Source organism: Haliotis cracherodii, unplaced genomic scaffold (genome assembly GCF_022045235.1).
Source record: "Haliotis cracherodii isolate W230 unplaced genomic scaffold, xgHalCrac1.p SCAF_18, whole genome shotgun sequence".
Taxonomy (NCBI): Eukaryota; Metazoa; Mollusca; class Gastropoda; order Lepetellida; family Haliotidae; genus Haliotis; species Haliotis cracherodii.
The window spans coordinates 24,200,181-24,219,871 of record NW_027266273.1 but is presented as its reverse complement, the minus strand read 5'-3'; the positions used below and the strand labels follow the sequence as shown (position 1 = coordinate 24,219,871).

Below are 19,691 nucleotides of genomic sequence, written 5' to 3'. Positions count from 1 at the left end.
CATGAATATTTTTCCTTTCAGTCTCATAGGTCTTGAAACTGTGTTTATTCTACACGTGTGAGGACACATGTCCTTATATCACCTCGTGACCTGATGTCGTGACCCCGTTTCTCCAAAGTAAATACAACATCAAGACTGTTGCTGGCCCGCGGCAGTGGGCGTAACCTGGTGTGTTTGGGCGATCTGCACACAGAACAACGCAAAAAACAGGGCAAGCGACGCCGCCTAATGATAACAAAACACCCTCTTTCAATAATAATGACATATAAGCAATGAATTAATGGTGCATATTCTTGTTTGGTGTGCTAGTGTCTGGTCATGTCGGACAAAACCTGTAGTGAGATTCAAAGACGTCTGATGTAACTTATGGGTGCGGTCCTTGTATGGCCATCTGCCGATCTTACTTGCGTCAGGCTGGTGTAGGCAAAGTGTCCTTTATGTATTTACTATGTATGTTAGTGACACGCGAACAGCTCACCCAAACGCAGCCCATAGAAGCTGAATTCTTCCCTAATTGGCGGTGACTGAACTAGGGGAGGGCTTGCTCGACAGTGCGGATCACACACCAAGTCACGTTGCATCTCGTGCTCCAGTACATGCACCGACGTAGGTTCAGAGTTTAGGAGCGTTGTGTAAGCGCTGACTTTAAGAAAGCAGGACGCCACAAGTCGCCACAATTGTATCAACACTGCTGCATGTACAACGCTGATTAGTGTGAAAGGTGAGTAGAGTATTTCGGCGCTACTGAGAGGGATAATTTTAAGCTACCAATTTAATATGGAGTTTATTCGTTTACCCAACAATCACCTGATGTGATTAATTACCACTACCGATATTAGTTAATAGATGGTTTTCCAGTATATGTGTTGAATAGATTTGTGTTCATCATTCATAGCCTTCTATTCGAACCGCACTATTTCTTTAACTACATTAGTTTAGCTTATCAATGGCGTCTTGTCCCGCGCGTCAACACACGCACACGCAGCGACCATCGTTTGTAATGTGAGTTTGAGGCTGACTAACACGGGTGGCTCCGTCAAGTGAGTTAGAGATTATGCGGAATGATGTCTGAGAAAGCAGATGTGTTGTAATTTCTTCTTTTAAGTCAGAATAAGAGTTAATGGATGAACAACTTCTTTATTACATTTAAGAGCGACGTTTCGGTGTAGACTCTAACACCGTTATCAAGCAACACACAAATTCTTATCCTTACTTAGTACTCCAACTTCTAAATGCCTATCAAAGAAGTTCTTTTAAGTCGTTAAGATTCCGATCTCTTCTCAGTCAAGCTGATTACTTCACTTAGGTTTGGTTGCAAAATAAGATACATAAAATCACTCCGATGTATGTTGGTAGCAATGATAAAATCACTACACAGATAACGACTTTGTTTACAAGGTAAGCGTCAGTATGCTGGGATCAGGGCGGTAACGACACACTTCACTGCATACACTGGATGCACCGCGTCAGTAATGGTGTTCACACCCAGTCAGTAATGGTGTTCACACCCAGTCAGTAATGGTGTTCACACCCAGTCAGTAATGGTGTTCACACCCAGTTAGTAATGGTGTTCACACCCAGTCAGTTATGGTGTTCACACCCAGTCAGTAATGGTGTTCACACCCAGTCAGTAATGGTGTTCACACCCAGTCAGTAATGGTGTTCACACCCAGTCAGTAATGGTGTTCACACCCAGTTAGTAATGGTGTTCACACCCAGTCAGTTATGGTGTTCACTCCCAGTCAGTAATGGTGTTCACACCCAGTCAGTAATGGTGTTCACACCCAGTCAGTAATGGTGTTCACACCCAGTCAGTAATGTTGTTCACACCCAGTCAGTAATGGTGTTCACACCCAGTCAGTAATGGTGTTCACACCCAGTCAGTAATGGTGTTCACACCCAGTCAGTAATGGTGTTCACACCCTGATAGACAGTGTGACGCAGTTAAATACTGACAGATAAATAGTTTATTTATGTCTCAGGTTACATAAACTAGGCATATGCCCAAAATAGAACAGACATGTAATTTAAAAGTAACGTTCAGCCACAATATCCTACATACATTGTAATATACATGGTACGTCAGTATACTGTTCATGAAATAAATAGTTGTTTTCGTTTATAAATTTTATAAAGCGTTCTTGCTTGTAATACTTGACTTAAATACAATTTGGTTTAAATCAGTCAATAAAGGTAGGATGTAATAACTTACATTATTAGTCTGCCGTCGAAATACCTCTGTTCAGGTATTCCCTGTATAATGGGCAGTGTTGAAAATCATGAAACACTTTCTTTTATTATCTACATCCTTCCCTGGATTTAATTCTAAAGTTTTATCAATATTCACCAATCAGTTAATCTGTTTCATAAACAGCAGGGAAATCATGTAAGTTTATAAATATAAGCAGTAAATTCAATGCAGAAGTAGTGTATTGAGGCATTCAACATGTGAACTTGTATTTAGACTTCTGAAATGCTTGTTTTTTCCATGTCTTTTTTTCAATTGAGACAGTGTATTTATTGCTCTGGAAGTACAAACAAGACTCATAGATATGAAACCACTTCTCTAAAAACATCAGAAGTGACTATAAAATAAAAACAAGACAAAAGAAAAACAATTTACCATTATGTATTAGTTTTATGACCCCAATCCTAATTCATGCATCATTTCACCCTGGAAATGTGATACTATTGTAGCAGGGGATGAGCATTAAGAATAAATGAATAATACATGTGAGAATTACATATATTTACTTCAATGGAAATGTCAAACCCAGCTATATGTCAATGAATCATTTCTAATAAAGATATGAATGAATAAATACATTTCTGTATTTCTTACAGATTTGAAAGTGAAGATGATAGACAAATACTCTTTACAATACATTATCTATATTACGTGATCATACGTGCAAATTTAAGCAAGAGTACCTATTAGTTTCAGAGATATGGTCTGCACAAATAAACCACCATAAACAGAGTCAAAGTAAAACTTGTTGCCACTGAAACAGAAAATTAATTAAAGTTTTAAAATAACAAAAGGCACCACTTTATCCGCCAATTAATACATCTACCAAGTATAGATGAAAAATGTTAAACAGTGTTTGAATTCACTGAAAATTTTTGCGCAGGTTACCCAGATTCAGTCCTGATCTGGCAATTTTCTCAGAAATTGACATTTTCATGACCCCTTCGGCTAAGAGAGGATGGAGTGTTTTGATATGTTTGGCCTTTTCGTTGTTGAAGAGAAGTAGATTGTGGACTGCTGATGGTGGGAAACTGTACCTACAAGTTCCTGAATTTTCATCTTTGAATGAGATACAAGCTTACCAAGGACCTTTACATCTCCTATGGCATTGTGTGCTTCATATGATGAGTGCAAATAGGTCTTGGCTAGATTTTCTTGCTTGTATGATGATTGTCCAGGAAAGACCTTGAAGACAGGTAGGCTATCAATAAGACCTGATACACAGTTGAAAAATTGTGCTTCACACTGGATGTTTAGCAATGCAGATGAAAATACAGGAAAATCAAATCTTCCATTATGTGCCACAAGGAATACATTGGGAAACCCACTGAGCCATTTACAAAACTTGTCAACTGCAAACTGAACAGTTTCAGGCTGAACTTGTTTCCCATTGACCGTCATTGTACCACTATACCAGTAACCTGTTGAGATTGGTACTTTTGGAAGTACATTCCATTAACCGAGCACTACCGAAGTGATTTGGGACAGATCTGTACTTTCGTATTGGTAGTCCAGGTCTATTCCTCATCCACCACTTGCATGTGCCGCATGTTCGGTGACCCACTAGGTCTGTGATAACACCCAGTTTCCTTGGTGCTAATAGGATAATGTCCTCCCACCCGAATGTTACACCAGCGCACCATTGCAGGTTAACCTGCAGTCAAAGTCGATGGCTATATACAGCTGGGAGGGCTGGGCTGAGACAATGCAGATAAAGTGACTTGTCTAAGGACACAACAAGCATCAAGTGGGTTTGCTAGGATTCGAACCGGCAACATTTTGATTGCGTGCCAAGTTGGTTAAACTCTCAATCATGCACTTGGCTACATGTTCAAATAAAACTATTGTTTGTGTTTGAATTTTTTCAAAATTCTCACCTGTTTGAAGATGAGACTGGTGGACTTTCAATGTTAGATGCTTAAGGAGTCTGGTCAGAATGTCCACTTTCATCATCAGAACTAGCATCAACTACTGGTACAGTAAAGGAATGGGATGACATCAATAATCTGAAAAATTAAAAATTAAATCCAAATTGTTTTCATGTATTGTTAAAATGTTTGTTTGAGATCAGTTATTGTTTAACATCTGTGGTGGAGGAATTTAACTGTAACATTAAGCTGCAAACACATTTTACCAATGCAATGAACCAACCCGAATTAATGTTGGTTCTTTTATGTGCTGAAACAATTTCACTCATGGAACCACTTATTCTACAGTACCTATAGAAAAGTGTCTTGTTGTTTCTAAGTGATATCCATGGGCGGATATAGCTTTTTTGAAAAGGGATGGTGCACAATTAAGATCTATTTATTGTCTTTGGTGGAAATTTATACTGAAATAAAGATTTTTTTTCGAAATAAAAAGTGGGGGTGCGCACCCCCCCACCCCTCCACCCCTCTGTATCCGCCCATGATGTACAATAGTTGCATATACATTGTACAACTGAATATTTATAAAATAATCTTCTTTCCATCTGAACATATATCCCACTATCCAACACAATCTATACATGTACATACTAAAAATATATTGAAAAGAATAAACCTAATTTCAGGAGGTGCGTCTGGTAGAGGACAAACTTCTAAATCTTCGATCACCTTCCCCATGAGCTTCGCAGCTTGTCGACTCTCCTCTTCTGCAATGTCTTTGTATCAAACAAATAAACCTGATGGGTTAAAGTCAGACCAGGAGCATCAATCTGAAAGAGGAATTCCAAACTTAATTTGTTTTTTTTAATATCTGACACCAATACAAGATGATTTTCTTTGTTTATATTTGACAATTTCCAGTATCTCTACACACACGGTCGTCATTAAACAATGAATTCATTTGATTCAGAGTATCCACCATGTTTATTGTATCCTTGTGTTATTAACAATTGACTAGTTTCATAAACAAACATTGTTATGACATTGAATAGAACTTACTCCATCTCCATTCTAAATGAATCATTTGCAGCCTGTTGAGTCGACTCTTTGGCAACAGCTTCACCATAGCGTCCAGCCCTCCATTCCATGCTTTTTAAACTACTTTGGTTTGATATTTAAAATTGAAAGGAGATTATTCATCCTGTCTGGTCCCCCAACGCTAGCGATCATAGGTGTAAATAAATATTAGCCACAATATAATCATGATAATTATACGAATGTATCTAATATTATTTTTAGGAATGAGGGAGGGATGTGTGCCTGTTCATATAGTTGGCAGTAAAAATTCTAAGTTAAATCAATACTTTTTATAAATCGGGCATAGCTGCCGCGCTTGGTCTGGGAGCAATACTGACTTAAATTTCACCCCAACCCCCTAGACACAAGGACAACTGTCACAAGTGTGCAATGTCTAAAAAAGCTTACTATACTTACTTACCTTTTGTTGAAAAAACAAGACAACAATGCCAACATAAGACATTCACAAAACATGATATCGTGACATGAACAATAAGAAAGGCATGACGCTGAAATATCTAATCGAAAACAGGACAATATTTATGCTTTACATCATCGGATGCCAAAACTATTTTATTGGTCATTAAATGTAAAATAAAAATAAAACTTACCTGTTCCAAGCTTTGTGTTGATAACAAAACATGGCATCCCTGACACCCCCTTCTCCCTGTGCGTTTTCCCGTATGGAACCATGTTTATTTGCCCACATTGTCTGACATTTCACATAGAAATAGCCGCTAAGTCCGTTCCTCATCTTGCCGACAATATTCCCATACGTTAATGGAATAGGGCCGAATTTGCAGTACTTGCAAGCGACGAGATTGGAGAGAAGTTCCCCGAGCTCGACCATCCTTCGCCCTTCCTTCCATCTCTGCTTAGGGGGCACGGGTGGCCCAGTCGTCTAAGGCGCCGCGATTCGCTGTGCAGAGTTGCGTCCCTTGGGCACGCCAGAAACCTATGATTGTGGGTTCGAATCCAGGTTCGCTCCGATCATGTTTCTAGGTTTGTCAGCACCATACCCGTGCTCGTGGGTTTCACCGAAGTGGTAACCGTCTGAGACCTGCATCACTTCGGGCTTTCCTCCCACATTAAGCTGACACGCCGCGATATAACTGGAATACTGTTAAAAGCGGCGTTAAACCCAACTCACTCACTCCATCTCTGCTTGCGTATTTGTCGAGTTTGATGTTTCGAAAAAGAGGACAGTGGTCGTCGTTGCAAGGATCACCAAAGCTGGGTAGTTGTGGTCGATGAGCACGTTTGATATTAATATTTTGCTATGATTACCGGTCTTTTTCCTTTTGAATCGACCACAGCTGTCTGTCAGTCGCCATGATTGTTTACAATAAGGGGCGTAACTCTTAGTCGGTATTAATTTACATCACCCGAACATTCATAGTTTTCACCGGAAGTGTCCCATTATACAGGGAAATACCTTTAATAACAATAAGCTGGTTTTACACATTGTTTAATCCCAAAGCGCGTGTAAATGTACCACTGGAATTAATTTAACAAATATCAACATCGATGTAATACGTGTAGAGATGACAGATAAGACCGCATCCGTGACCAACTCGTGTTATTCCGGGACATGCCGGTTACGGAAAGGGGCGAGTGGTGACGAATGATAAGACCGTTATGCACACTCGAGGACTCCATGCAGGCTGACATCACAGGGCATTTTTCGCCTGTGTATCTTTCAACAAACTGTAACAATTTACGTCATAGTGTATAGTGACGTGTCTGTGACGTTTCGGTGCGGAAATCTAATGGCGTGTAGGCCTTTGTAAGGTTTGTATGTTTGATGTTTACAATGGTCAAGTTTACGATTGTCAGTTAATAAACGAGTCTGGACCAGACAATCTAGTGACTGACAACACAAGCATCGATCCACGCAAATGGGATACGATGACATGTATCAACCAAGTTAGCGAGCATGTCCACCCGATCCAGTTTGTCTCTTTTTCCGTTGTACGGTATTAATTGAAGACGTATTATTCTGATAAACTCAAATGGAGTATGCCGTGTGTCTCACACTATGGATACATACTGTCATCCGCTTGACCTAGTTAAGACGGGGACTCCAACAGTTCCATCAAATGAAGTTTTAAAAGGTTAAGCGGTAAGTAATAAATGAAACACAAAAACTCGCCCCTTGTAATATCAATTTTAGAAACTCGATTAGTATTCAGTATATATAGTTAAAATGCGTGTGTTAAATCTTCATAGAATGTCGTACTCAAAATGTTTCTTTTTCTTTGTTCCACTTCAAAATATTCCAGAAACTAATAAAACTATCATAAAAATGTTAACGTGTATACTTACGAGGAGCCGAGACATACCGCAACGAGTCAAGTGAAGAAGTATCGTGCTCAGAATTACCAAGAGAAAACAATCGACAGGTGATGTGGATTACGAAATGTACCGATACCATGATACCATAGTCATGCTATAATTCGTCTTCAATATTTCTGTTATATAACTGTTTAAACCATTCTAGACTAGACAAATTCATATACTGACCTGTCAGTCCTTGTGTTTCCCGGAGAATAAATTAAAAACAAATTTGGCAAGTCTTGACTGCCTCACCCCCGAAATTAACCATTGTCTTCGGCTCCATTTGGATTATAGTTTGGATTTTGTACATGTATATTTTTAAATAAGATCACCTTAAGTCTGGGACTAAATGTTTGTTTACTCATCTATTCGTTACTATAGTTACCTCATTTAGTATAATTGACCTCTTACTCCAAATATGCTTTAAAGATACATCCCAGGATATACATCGGAGTGAGGGAGTGTGGTTTTACGCCGCTTTAAGCAATATTCCCACAATATCCCAGTGGGGCACACCAGAAATGGGCTTCACACATTGTACCCAAGGATATACATGGATGTAGACAGCTAGATGGACCGATCATTTGGCTAATGTTGCAGCAAATTGTATGATAAAGCTATACATAACCAGAAGGTGTTGTGTTTCAGGTGTGGTTGTGATCGCCCATGATGAAGTCGGTCCCGCCAATGTTGTTGCAGGCCCTCAATGTAGGTGCTCTCCTCGCCTTCATTCTCACCGCCGCCTTCAACGGACTGGCGGCAGATACTAGCATAGGTAGGTCAGTGACGACTGTGGGCGCATGGTATGGCTTTTCCTATGTGCTGTAGACAAGCATGAGTCTTTGGTGGTGATAATTTTGGACTATTGGGATTAGGGGAAATTTCCATGAGAAATATATGCATTTGTAAATTTGTTTGAGTGTGTTTATCTTTTGATTCAACGTGAAATATGGTGTATAATAACGCTGATGAGTAGGCTATTTCCGCCTCCATACTTCTGGCAAGAACATTATAAAGATATTCTACGTCCGCTTCAGTGACCATTGAAGAAATAATGTGGAGAGTTATAATTTCTTGAAATGTTCAAATGTCAAATAGCAGTTGAGCAAAATTTGTATTTCTGTGTTTACACCAACAAATGTGGTAGTATGTTTAATTTACTATGTAAATGTTATGTTTAATGTTAGACCTGCATCACTACGGGCTTCCCCCACCCCCATCACCCCCACCACTACATTGCTGAAACGTCATGATATGACTGGAAAACTGTTCAAAGCGGCGGTTAAAATCAACTCACCTTTACCGGGCGAACATATATCACGTATTATGAAAATATAGTGATGTGCGACTCTTTAAGATTTGTCTCTAATTTTTGTCTTTAATATTTCACTCTATCGCTCCTAAGTGGGTCTTATATTGTGCTGATGCCACAGACGGGTGTTGTGGCTGCGTGTTGAAGCCTCACATCATGGCTTTCTGTTAATTTCGTTGCTATCAGTTATTAGTCATCCGACTGAGACGTAAAAAGCGTCCAATGATCATCTCATCTGACGTGGCTATTTGCAGTAGTTAATCTTTCAGGTAAAGCGTTAAAGTAACAAGATCAGTATTTGTTTGAATTGTGCTCAGTGCACGCCTGTGCGAACCCGTTATGGGTTGTAATTTTGAATACAAGACTTAAGTCATTAATCAAGCTGTGGATGTTTTTACTTAGCACATTGTGTTTCTTGCAGGCGTCTTCCTAAATTCCACAGGGGACATCTCGGACGCATTCTACATCGAGATCACCCCCGCCGGCTGGACCTTCAGCATATGGGGCCTCATCTATGCCTGGCAGGCCGTCTGGATTGTCTACTCATTGGTCCGCATCTGCAGGAAGAGTCCAGAAGGACCTCTCTACCTCAACCCCATTCTTCTGCCCCCCGCCTTCTTCGGGATGTACATCCTGAACATGTTCCTCAACATCAGCTGGCTCCTGCTGTTTGACCGCCAACTCATCGAGCTGTCTTTCAGCTTCCTGTTCGCCATTGCCTTCACCCTGTACATCTGCCTGTGGATCTCCTACACCTCCCTGGATAACAACATGGAGGTCCTGGCTAAACTCAATCTTAAGATTGAGGACACTTTAGTGCGTGCATTCGTCCACAACGGGCTTGGAATCTATGCGGCTTGGACCACCATTGCTTCCTTCCTCAACATGGGCTTTGTGATTGCCTACAGAGCTAACCCCGCCATCGACCAGAGCACCGCGTCCTCCATCTCCCTCGGCTTCATCACCGCCGCCTTGTTCCTCTTCGTCATCACCGACCTCTTCGTATTCGACAGATACAGTCGGTATACCATCACGCCTTATGGCGTTATTGTGTGGGCTCTCTCAGGCAGCCTGGCCAAGAACTTTGACGCTGCTCGCGGGAACTCTATCTTCACCATTGTACTCATAGTGATAGGTGTGTTAGCCCTCATTGCCAAGATAGTGTTCGTCATCATCAGAAGCAAGTCCAAACCTGTGTTTACCTCATCCACGAACATTACCATGCCGGAGAAGCAGGACACTGTCGGCATGGCCTGACGTCATCAACACGTTTCATAAACTGGTGAAACCCGTGAAGATCAGTATCAGTATTGGTGTTCAGCAACCCAGGCTTGGCCCAAGGGTCGACTATCGGGATTGGGTGGTCAGGCTGGCTTACTTGGAGGATGCATGCCACGTATCCAGTAGATCGATGGTCATGAATATAATCACTGGATTGTCTGTTCCAGACTCGATTATTAACAGACCGCCATCACATAACTGGAATATTGTTGAGTGCAGCGTTAAACAAGAAAACACGCATAAGCTGGAGACGATGTATTTAAACATTTTTATGCCGGTGAATTGCCAAAGTCGCATTTATATCATATTCCCAGTGTTGTGAACACATTGTTCACAAGATCGGATTCGTTTCGCATTTGTCCCTATTAACGAGTAACGTATCAAATACAAATCTCAACAACACGAGGTATCGCCCTTCTTTGAAGCATGTTCTGTTATCAGAACAAGCCTGACAACACAATAACATATACATGGTACATATTTAGATGTGCGTAATATGCAATGCAGTCAATGATTGGAAGTGTGACTATCTCCCAGGTGTTCAACTCATGATCAAGAATTGATTTTCTTGTTTGATTTATTTCTCGACATTTTTACATATTGTATTGTATTTTGTAATAGAAGCGTGTTATTATTTATATTTAACTTTGTACAGCAATGATGCTCGAATCTGCATATATAAATATAACTTATTTGATTAAAATCTTAACTCATAATATTCTGAGTCTTTTCTTCATTGAACGTTTCGTGAGGAAAAATGGGGTTTAACGTTGCGTCCAATATCATTGCACTTATATAGCGACGCGTGCATGTGTGCGCGCGCTATACCGGAAGTATGCTGAATTGAAAGTGCTAGGCCACTGAGATACCACGCTACAGTTTAACATGAAACCCCTCTCAGACACAGTATACTGATTCCTAGCCGACCAGTCCTTGTTTTAGCCCTTTAATGCTCCAGGCAGGGTAACAACAAGTACTATATTTTAATGTATTTTGGTATGACGCGGCCGGGGAAGTGTCAGGTTAAGATTTAGTGAGTTTGAAAAGAATATATCCCCACATCTCACCGTTATGAGATCGAAACTCAAGGAACGCAGATCATAGACGTTTACGTCTCTGGTGACGTTTGATATTCAGCTGCAAAATCGCTGATGTTGGATTCGGAAGAACGGTCAGCGAGCCAAGGAGGCAACTCGACACAACGAATGTGTCACCCTCGATCACTCGGCAGTCCCTGCTCTGTGTTCAAGGCCACAGAGACATTGCCGTTTATCAGTTGTAACAGTGCTTGCGTCGTATAGAAACCAAAAAGGACATTCATATCTAAATACACAAAAGCTCACATATACATAAGTGTATGAACATTGTTTTTCGCCCCAATCAGCAATGCCATAGCTAATTTCCGGGGGTCTGTTATGATAAGTGAGTGACTGAATACATCAGCAACGACTTGTGGTCGTACGATGACACGTTTTGAACAGCCACCGAAACTGACAAGCCGATCCGCTCTTGTAGTTGCGGCCTCCTGTGACACGCATGGGAGGGAGGGGACTAATTCTTCCATGAATCTCAACCGGAATGAATACATTAAGGGACACAAATAATGTTAAAAACAAGTACAGTCCGTTTGATTTCATCTGAGACCGATTAATTGCCCACTAACTCAAAATCAATAATTGCAACTAAACCAAAATGTGCACAGCGACATGAATTGGACAGACCAACTCTGATGGTATGTCTCATAATTTTGGACAACCGAATAAAAAAATTGTTTAACAAACGATCATCATATTGTTGACATTTTTAGCCATCCCATACCAGGGAGGACCAGACGCTCATGGAAAAGCCAGGTAATGAACAAGCATGTGCACCGTATATGGGGGTCATCTCAAAAGCCGTTTTGGGTGTTCAATCGGAGTCACTGTTGCAGGTTTCTGAAGCCGTGACAGTGCATTCGGAATCGGTGTCGCTGTTGTCCGAATCGCTTTCGCCGCTGTCCGAGTCTACCCTGATGATAACTGTCTTGATTGTGGCATGGTCCAATCCACTATGATCCCAATCTTGTCTCTATTTCATTCTCAACTTTCTCAACACACTTTTGCCACGTTTCCTGCGTGGTGGTGTCTATTGATTGTTGAACCAGTTTCTGTACATCCCGCAGTTTGAATGTTGTATTTTGCCTGGCAACATCCGATTTAATGATACCCCAAATTAGTTCTATTGGGTTTAAATCGCAATGATAGGGCGGCAATCGCAAAACTGAATGGCCATGTTCTTTAAGATACTCGTCAACTTTAAAGACAGGTGAGGTTTTATTAGACTTTATATTATCATACAGAACAGCTTTCGTTGCCTTTTGTGGATACGGTATTGCTTTGTGTGTCAACCATTCTATCATATCATGGAGATGGAGATGAAAAGGCCAAGGCACAAGTTGTTGTATTCTCAGTTGGAATATTGATGGATTGTACAAACACGTGAGCTCTTCATTTAGTGATTTTAAACAGTTCTGCAGTAGATGCGACATTATTAGTTTCTGTGAGTCGTTTGTTAAGCAGGAAGATGACTTTGGCGATCTATTGTCCGATTTTCAATCATTTAACTTTTGTCGACCTAAACATAAACAACGTGGCCGTTACAGTGGTGGTGTAACCGTAATGGTGAAAGATAATTTCATCAAGAACAATCTTATTCGTCGAATATGTCATTCATTTATCGACTGTGTTGTGTTGCACTTTCAAACAAGTTATTTTGGATTACAAAAAGATTCAGTTTTAATATTTATTTATATCTCGCCAGAAAACTCCCCTGTTTATAATGTTATAACATTGATCCCATAAGTCGTCTTGAGGGATATATTGAGACAATCATAAATAGTTATAACAATCATTACCTACTACTTGCTGGAGATTTCAATGCAAGGATGCGTACATTTCTGGATTATATCCCAGCTGATGACCTCAACTTCATCCATGAGAACAGTGATGACTATCCAACTGATTTGTTCGATATTCCCCGTAAAACAAAGGATAACACTCGATACAACAGTTACGGTGTCCAACTAGCAGAATTATGTTGCACACATGATGTCCATGTACTAAACAGGCGGTTATTTGATGATATGGATTGGAACTTTACTTGTATCACTCACAATGGTGCCAGTGTGGTGGACTATTTTCTGGCAAAGTACAGATTTATTTCCACATTTTAGCTCCTTTGGTGTTCATGAGAGAGATGTGGCAACCGTCTCTGATACTGCTCTACAGCTTCAAAAGAAAATAAAGACCCTGGAGAAATTCTGTGATGATACTGGCATGAAAGTCAATCTGAATAAGACTAAGATTATAGTATTTCGGAATGGAGGTCCTCTTCGCAGTTATGAAAAGTGTTTTTTTTAATGGTCAACAGATAGAAGTTGGCAACATGTACAGATATTTAGGAATTATTTTCTCACCAAAGTTATCTTGGACCAAGGCCCAAGCATGTCTAGCAGCCCAGGCAAGGAAAGCACTTCTATCAATATATAGTTATCAGAAACAATTTGGATACATTAATCACCATGATCTTTTTAATATTGCTACGCTAGACTATGATTTCACCAATCCTATGTTATGGATCAGAGATCTTGGGAACCAGCTACTGTAACATTTTTCAGAGTGTCCATAACGGATTCTGCAAATCCTTTTTGAAAGTAAATAAGTTCACCAACAACAACATGGTTCTAGGAGACTGCGGTAGGATCCCCCTACAGTATAACTACATGTCAAGAGCAGTCAAGTACTGGTGCAGACTAATTCAGATGGAACAACACAGGCTACCCATCCAAGCTTCTTATATACTAAAAATCTCTTGATGATAATGGTAAAATTACATGGGCATCACACATTAGAATGATTTTATTTCAGTTTGGATTTGGTTTTGTTCGGCTAAGCCAAGACATTGGTAATATTCAACATTTCATGACATATTTTAAACGAAGATTTTACGACTGCCTCACTCAATATTGGCACTTTTCCCTGACATCATCAACGAAATGCAATTACTACTCACAGTTCGAGTCATTACTAAATGTGGAATCATATATAACTTGTGATATGTCTTCTTACCAACGTAGACTTATAGCCATGTTCCGGTGTAATAATTTCAGACTTGCTGTCGAACTGGGGTGTCACAACAATATCCCATATAATGAACGTGTCTGCACTTTCTGTGTTTCAAAGGGACATAACCATGTTGAAGATGAATTCCATGTTCTTATGATTTGTGACCAGTATTCTAGAGCAAGAAGAAACTCTTTTCCCAAGCGTCTCGTTACCCCTCCCTCTATTGAGAATTTTATAAGACTTATGTCAGCTGAAAATAAACAAATTATAAAAGGCTTAGGTAAATTTCTCTCCCAAGTCATGAATATCAAAAGGAAACGGTAAATCATTATTAAATCTACTCAGCATGCAAATATATATACAGTATATATCCATTGTATTATGGGCCGGTGGCCTAAAGTATCGAATAAATTTGTCTGGCTGTCTGTCTGTCATATCGCCCTTCCTACTGTTAGACGTTGGGGCTTTTGTGTTAGGTACCTGAACGCCATGATATGGAGCATTGTCCATGGCAACCAGACTCTTGGGGGGCAATACCGGTACCAGTTGAGTTTTAACACATTCTAGGAATACCGCTCCGTTCATTTCGGTATGATAGTCTCGGTTGTCCTTGGATTTTGCCTTGAAGACTAGCGAACAGCCTGGTAGGAATCCCCGACTCTTGTAGCCAGCATGGAGCACAATAAGCCGCTCACCCTTGCCAAGTGTCAATTTCCTGCACAGAAATCAGAAGAGGAGCTAGGAACATTGTGTTCCTAATTGCTGATGCGGCGTTAAGCAATATTCACTCACTCACTTGTTGAAATGAATCGACTTTAAAACATCGCACGGGTTTTGAGATGGTCCCCTCAGGTGTGTCACTGCAGGTTGAATCAGTACACTTTTTTAACATAGCTTTTAACTTCCCTTCTGTTATCCCAACTGCACATGCAGTTCGTAAACGATGCTTTTTTCAAAGCATATTGTGGTCTACCTCTTTCACATTCTTTTTTTAAAAAAATGAAGAAGTTGCAAATAATTGACTTCACGTCGAGTGATGTTCTCATTGTTTCAGGTATAGCAATCACGCATCTATGGTCATCAGCAAGCCTTACGTCACTTTCGCACATGAAACTCGCCCACCTGGCTGTTCTATGAGCGACTGGTCCTCCCTGGTATGGGATGGCGAAAAATGTCAACAATATGATGATCGTTTGTTAAAACATTTTTTTATTAGGGTGTCCAAAATTATGAGACAAACCATCAGAGTTGGTCTGTCCAATTCATGTCGCTGTGCTCATTTTGTTGCAATTATTAGATTTTGAGTTAGTGAGGAATTTATCGGTCTCAGATGGAATCAAACGGACTTGCCTCATCGTAAGTTATGGCTGCAGATTTTAGCGCTGGTTCGTACAATATGGATGCAAACAATTTAATGCATTGTAGAGTAGATTATTTCAAGATCGTTACCTGCTCACACAGGCCGTACTTGACATTGCTGTCAACATGAATTTTTGCCACTTTCAGTCGGAGGCATAATATACATACATATAATTGCGGAAATATAATAAGAAAATGGAGGTCCTAAATTAAATATTAAAACACCTGGCTGAAGTTATTAGTAAGTTGATAGCAGTATTCAGACACATCCTAGAACATCGATATGTATCTGGTATTGCCATGTATTCCCGCTCAAAACAAGAACAAGACTACGTAGTATTTCGGAGACTATGAACGAGGTGAGGGTCCGGCATTTATGGGGAACTAGATATTTGGTAGAGACAGAAAACGGTTCGGGAAAAGGCAGACACTGAACTATAAATGTACTGGTTTGGGGTTACTTCAGGGTGGTTACTTTGTGTACTCGTCACATGACTGTCTACAGAGATGTCCTATTGACCACCTGGCTGTCTACAAAGATGTCCTACTGACCACCTGGCTGTCTACAAAGATATCCTACTGACCACCTGGCTGTCTACAAAGTTATCCTACTGACCACCTGACTGTCTACAAAGATGTCCTACCGACCACCTGGCTGTCTACAAAGATATCCTACTGACCACCTGACTGTCTACAAAGATGTCCTACCGACTACCTGGCTGTCTACAAAGATGTCCTACTGACCACCTGACTGTCTACACAGATGTCCGTCTGTTCACCTGACTGCCTACAAAGATGTCCTACTGACCACCTGGCTGTCCAGAAAGATATCCTACTGACCACCTGACTGTCGACAATGATGTCCTACTGACCACCTGGCTGTCTACAAAGATGTCCTGCTGTCCAAGTCACTGTCTACAAATATGTCCTGCTGTCCAACTCACTGTCTACAAAGATGTCCTGCTGTCCACCTGTGCTTCGGCGACCACAGGCAACGAGTTAAAAAAAAGCTTCAGTCTCCTGATGAATCACTGGTGACACTTTGATTACATTGCAAATCTGTGCAACACTAAAGCAACAGAACGGTAATGAACTGTCAATGAAAATATCAGGCTGAATTACCAGGTGAGCTACAGCACCGTCGGCCATTATTATTCATCTGCAAAATAAAGGTGTAAAATTGCTCGAAAATACCGATCCATTATCATAGCGATATGTTTACTAATGGCATTCATATTTATCATATATTACGATAATATATTTAATAAATGCAAGTGAGTGAAAATGTCTTTCAAGATGGTGGCAAATATAACTATATAATCAACATTAAAATATCTATATGCAGAGCCATATTAAAGAAAAAGCGTAGATCTAAATGTGAGGTTCATTCAAGTGAGCTATAACCACTCATGATGGCAACCCTGTCAAAAAGATAAGTGTCTTATCTTATCGTGAAATCAAAGGGCACCTGCACTGAGAAACGAATATATACCACCACCCGACACGACTGCCTTGGGACTAATTTAGTCATCTGAATCGTGAGACTTGGATGTTGCCGAAGTCAAGTAAGCAGAAATTGTCATGGATAATCCTTAAAACTGGTTTCAAGTCATCAGTTCCATGTTCACTCTACCCATGTTCAACCTCATTCGCTGTGACCGAGGGCTTTACAGTGGTGGTCGCCTTCTCCATGTCTTCCTCCGGAGTCACCTCTTCTCCCTTGGTCTCATCGGGCCCGGACCCAGGAGGAGGAAACAGCGGCTGTGTCATTGCTCTGTAGATGGCTAATGCGATCTTCACAAGGAAAGCCACCACAGTCAGCGCCAGCAGGACAAAGACAAAGATAGTATTAACGTCAAGCAAATTATAGCCTCTTGCAATGATGCCCACAAACGCCCAAATGACGACAGGATAGGGCGTGAAGGTGTAGCGGGTATACTTGTCAAATACGGAGAGGTCGACGACCACGTAGATGATGATGACAGCTGCCAGGAAGCCGAGAGCAATGGTTGAGGCAGTACCCGGGTCAATTGGGGGCAGAGACTGGTAGGTGATGACGATGGCCATGTTGATGAAGGTGGCCACAGTTGTCCATGCGGCGTACAGGGCCAGACCATTGTGGACAAATATAGAGATGAGGACAATATCTACCCTCCGACTTTGATTGGACAGGATGAACCTGTTCTTGTACATAGCTAGGTAGGACAGGCCGAGGCAGATGTAGAGAGTGACTGAGATGCCAGCCAGAGTCACGAATGCCAGTCCTATTAACTCTCGGTCGAACAAGAACAACCAGAACACATTGAGGACGAGGCTGAGGATGTAGATGCCGAAGAATGCTGTCGTCAGGAGGATCGGTTTCAGAAAGAGGGGTTCCCCCGAGGCCGACTTCCGGCAGAGAAGGGTCAGCTCGTAGATAATCCACACGAGCTGCCAGACGTATATCAGGCCCCAGATGATGAATGTGAAGCCGGCGGGGGTTATTTGTGAGATGAACCGGTCAGAGATTGCGGCAGTTGTGGTCAGAAACACGAAAGCACCTGAAATCGAGGTATATTGGTTACAATCACAGCGATATAAGGAACGTATTTACGTGTTTCTTTATCACTAGTTAATCATATAACATACATTATGTAAAAGTTTGGCCCATTTGTAAAAGACTAATATTGAATATATGAACACAAGGTAGCAAGAGGCAGAAGTAGGTCTACTGGATCGTGCTTCACAACTGCATGGCACTGACATCTTAATGTGGAAGAAAATCCAAAACTGACAAAAGCCAAAAAGTAAACGGAACATAAAGTAAGCACCTGAAAATTAGATTTGATAAAAAATTATAAACGTTATCCAAACGCTGCTGGGCATCGAGTCGCCGCAACACTGCCAACATGTCCAAAACAAAACTGTAATACCCTATCATATACATCATCATCGAATAACCATTTGTTGTTTGTGTCAGCTATATCAAATATTGGTGTATACTTTCTTTTGCCAGCAGTTTAGTAGACCTCGTACTTTTTGTCACCCTGTTGCAGTTCTAACAGACCACAGATCACAACGAGGTCGAATTTGGAATTGGAACCAATGAACATCGGATCCCGCCAGGGACGCTGCTCACATGCCCTGTTGTGGTGCCCCATGTTTACCTGTGTCTGGGAGACCGGCGAGGATGTTGAAGATCACTGTCACCAAAAACACCGGAAGCACCAGAATGGCGAAGGCTTGGAGGAGAGTGGTCTTGTTCACCATCTTCAGTCTACACAGAGAGTATCAAACACACATCAAATACTCACAACTAATTTGCAATACCATTAAATGCATTACCCAAAAATTTCCATGTATGGACTAATCACAGTTGTCCTAATTCGTTTTCATAAAAACGTTGAGGCTGTGTCTACGTTTCTCATTTTCATCCAAATATTAAACAGCGAAATAACTATCAAAATCTAAACCAGTTTGTACTTACCTTGAACAGCATGCAACGTACTCTGTAGTTGTAGACTTAACCAGATATAATACTCTTTTTGGACTCATTAATATATTCTTCCAGTCACCCCCTCCCCTGAAGCCGAACACAGGACACCTCCGTGCTCCAGTTGATAGAGCATTGCAGACAGACAAAAAAAATTCGGTACTTCAGGCCACCGGCCCATAATACAATGGCAATATACTGTATATATATATATATATATATATATTTGCATGCTGAGTAGATTTAATAATGATTTACCGTCCCACACTGTGTTTCCTTTCGATGTTCATGACTTGGGAGGGAAATGTACCGAAGCCTTTTTATAATTTGTTTGTTTTCAGCTGAGTCTTATAAAAATCTCAATAGAGGGAGGGGTAACGAGACGCTTGGGAAAAGAGTTTCTTCTTGCTCTAGAATACTGGTCACAAATCATAAGAACATGGAATTCATCTTCAACATGGTTATGTCTCTTTGAAAAACAGAAAGTGCAGACACGTTTATTATATGGGATGTTGTTGTGACACCCCAGTTCGACAGCAAGTCTGAAATTATTACACCGGAACATGGCTATAAGTCTACGTTGGTAGAAGACATATCACAAGTTATGTATGATTCCACATTTAGTAATGACTTG

At 40.8% G+C, this 19,691-nt stretch overlaps 2 protein-coding genes and 1 pseudogene across 2 annotated transcripts; 1 reads left to right on the top strand and 2 right to left on the bottom strand.

Moving 5' to 3' along the window:
• The first annotated feature begins 563 nt into the window (after positions 1–563).
• Positions 564–10,827, top strand: LOC139465424 (uncharacterized). Its single transcript, XM_071247134.1, has 3 exons — positions 564–721; positions 8,179–8,305; positions 9,264–10,827. Exons 2-3 carry the CDS (start codon positions 8,197–8,199, stop codon positions 10,097–10,099), a joined length of 945 nt encoding a protein of 314 aa, XP_071103235.1. The 5' UTR covers positions 564–721; positions 8,179–8,196; the 3' UTR covers positions 10,100–10,827.
• LOC139465570 (uncharacterized) lies at positions 3,111–7,813 on the bottom strand (annotated as a pseudogene).
• A 6,387-nt stretch (positions 10,828–17,214) lies between the features above and the next one.
• On the bottom strand, positions 17,215–18,834 carry LOC139465621 (uncharacterized). The gene is made up of 2 exons (XM_071247323.1): positions 18,732–18,834; positions 17,215–18,125 (listed from the first exon to the last, which is right to left on the bottom strand). The coding sequence occupies exons 1-2, from the start codon at positions 18,832–18,834 to the stop codon at positions 17,215–17,217; spliced, it is 1,014 nt and encodes a 337-aa protein (XP_071103424.1).
• Between the last annotated feature and the right edge of the window lie 857 nt (positions 18,835–19,691).

Excerpts from the sequence above, each read along its gene's own strand:
- LOC139465424 (XM_071247134.1), top strand. The coding sequence starts at position 8,197 with ATGATGAAGTCGGTCCCGCCAATGTTGTTGCAGGCCCTCAATGTAGGT. Across the intron at positions 8,306-9,263 it reads GGCGGCAGATACTAGCATAG|GCGTCTTCCTAAATTCCACA; the intron begins GTAGGTCAGTGA and ends TGTTTCTTGCAG.
- LOC139465621 (XM_071247323.1), bottom strand. The coding sequence starts at position 18,834 with ATGGTGAACAAGACCACTCTCCTCCAAGCCTTCGCCATTCTGGTGCTT. Across the intron at positions 18,126-18,731 it reads CGCCGGTCTCCCAGACACAG|GTGCTTTCGTGTTTCTGACC; the intron begins GTAAACATGGGG and ends CCTCGATTTCAG.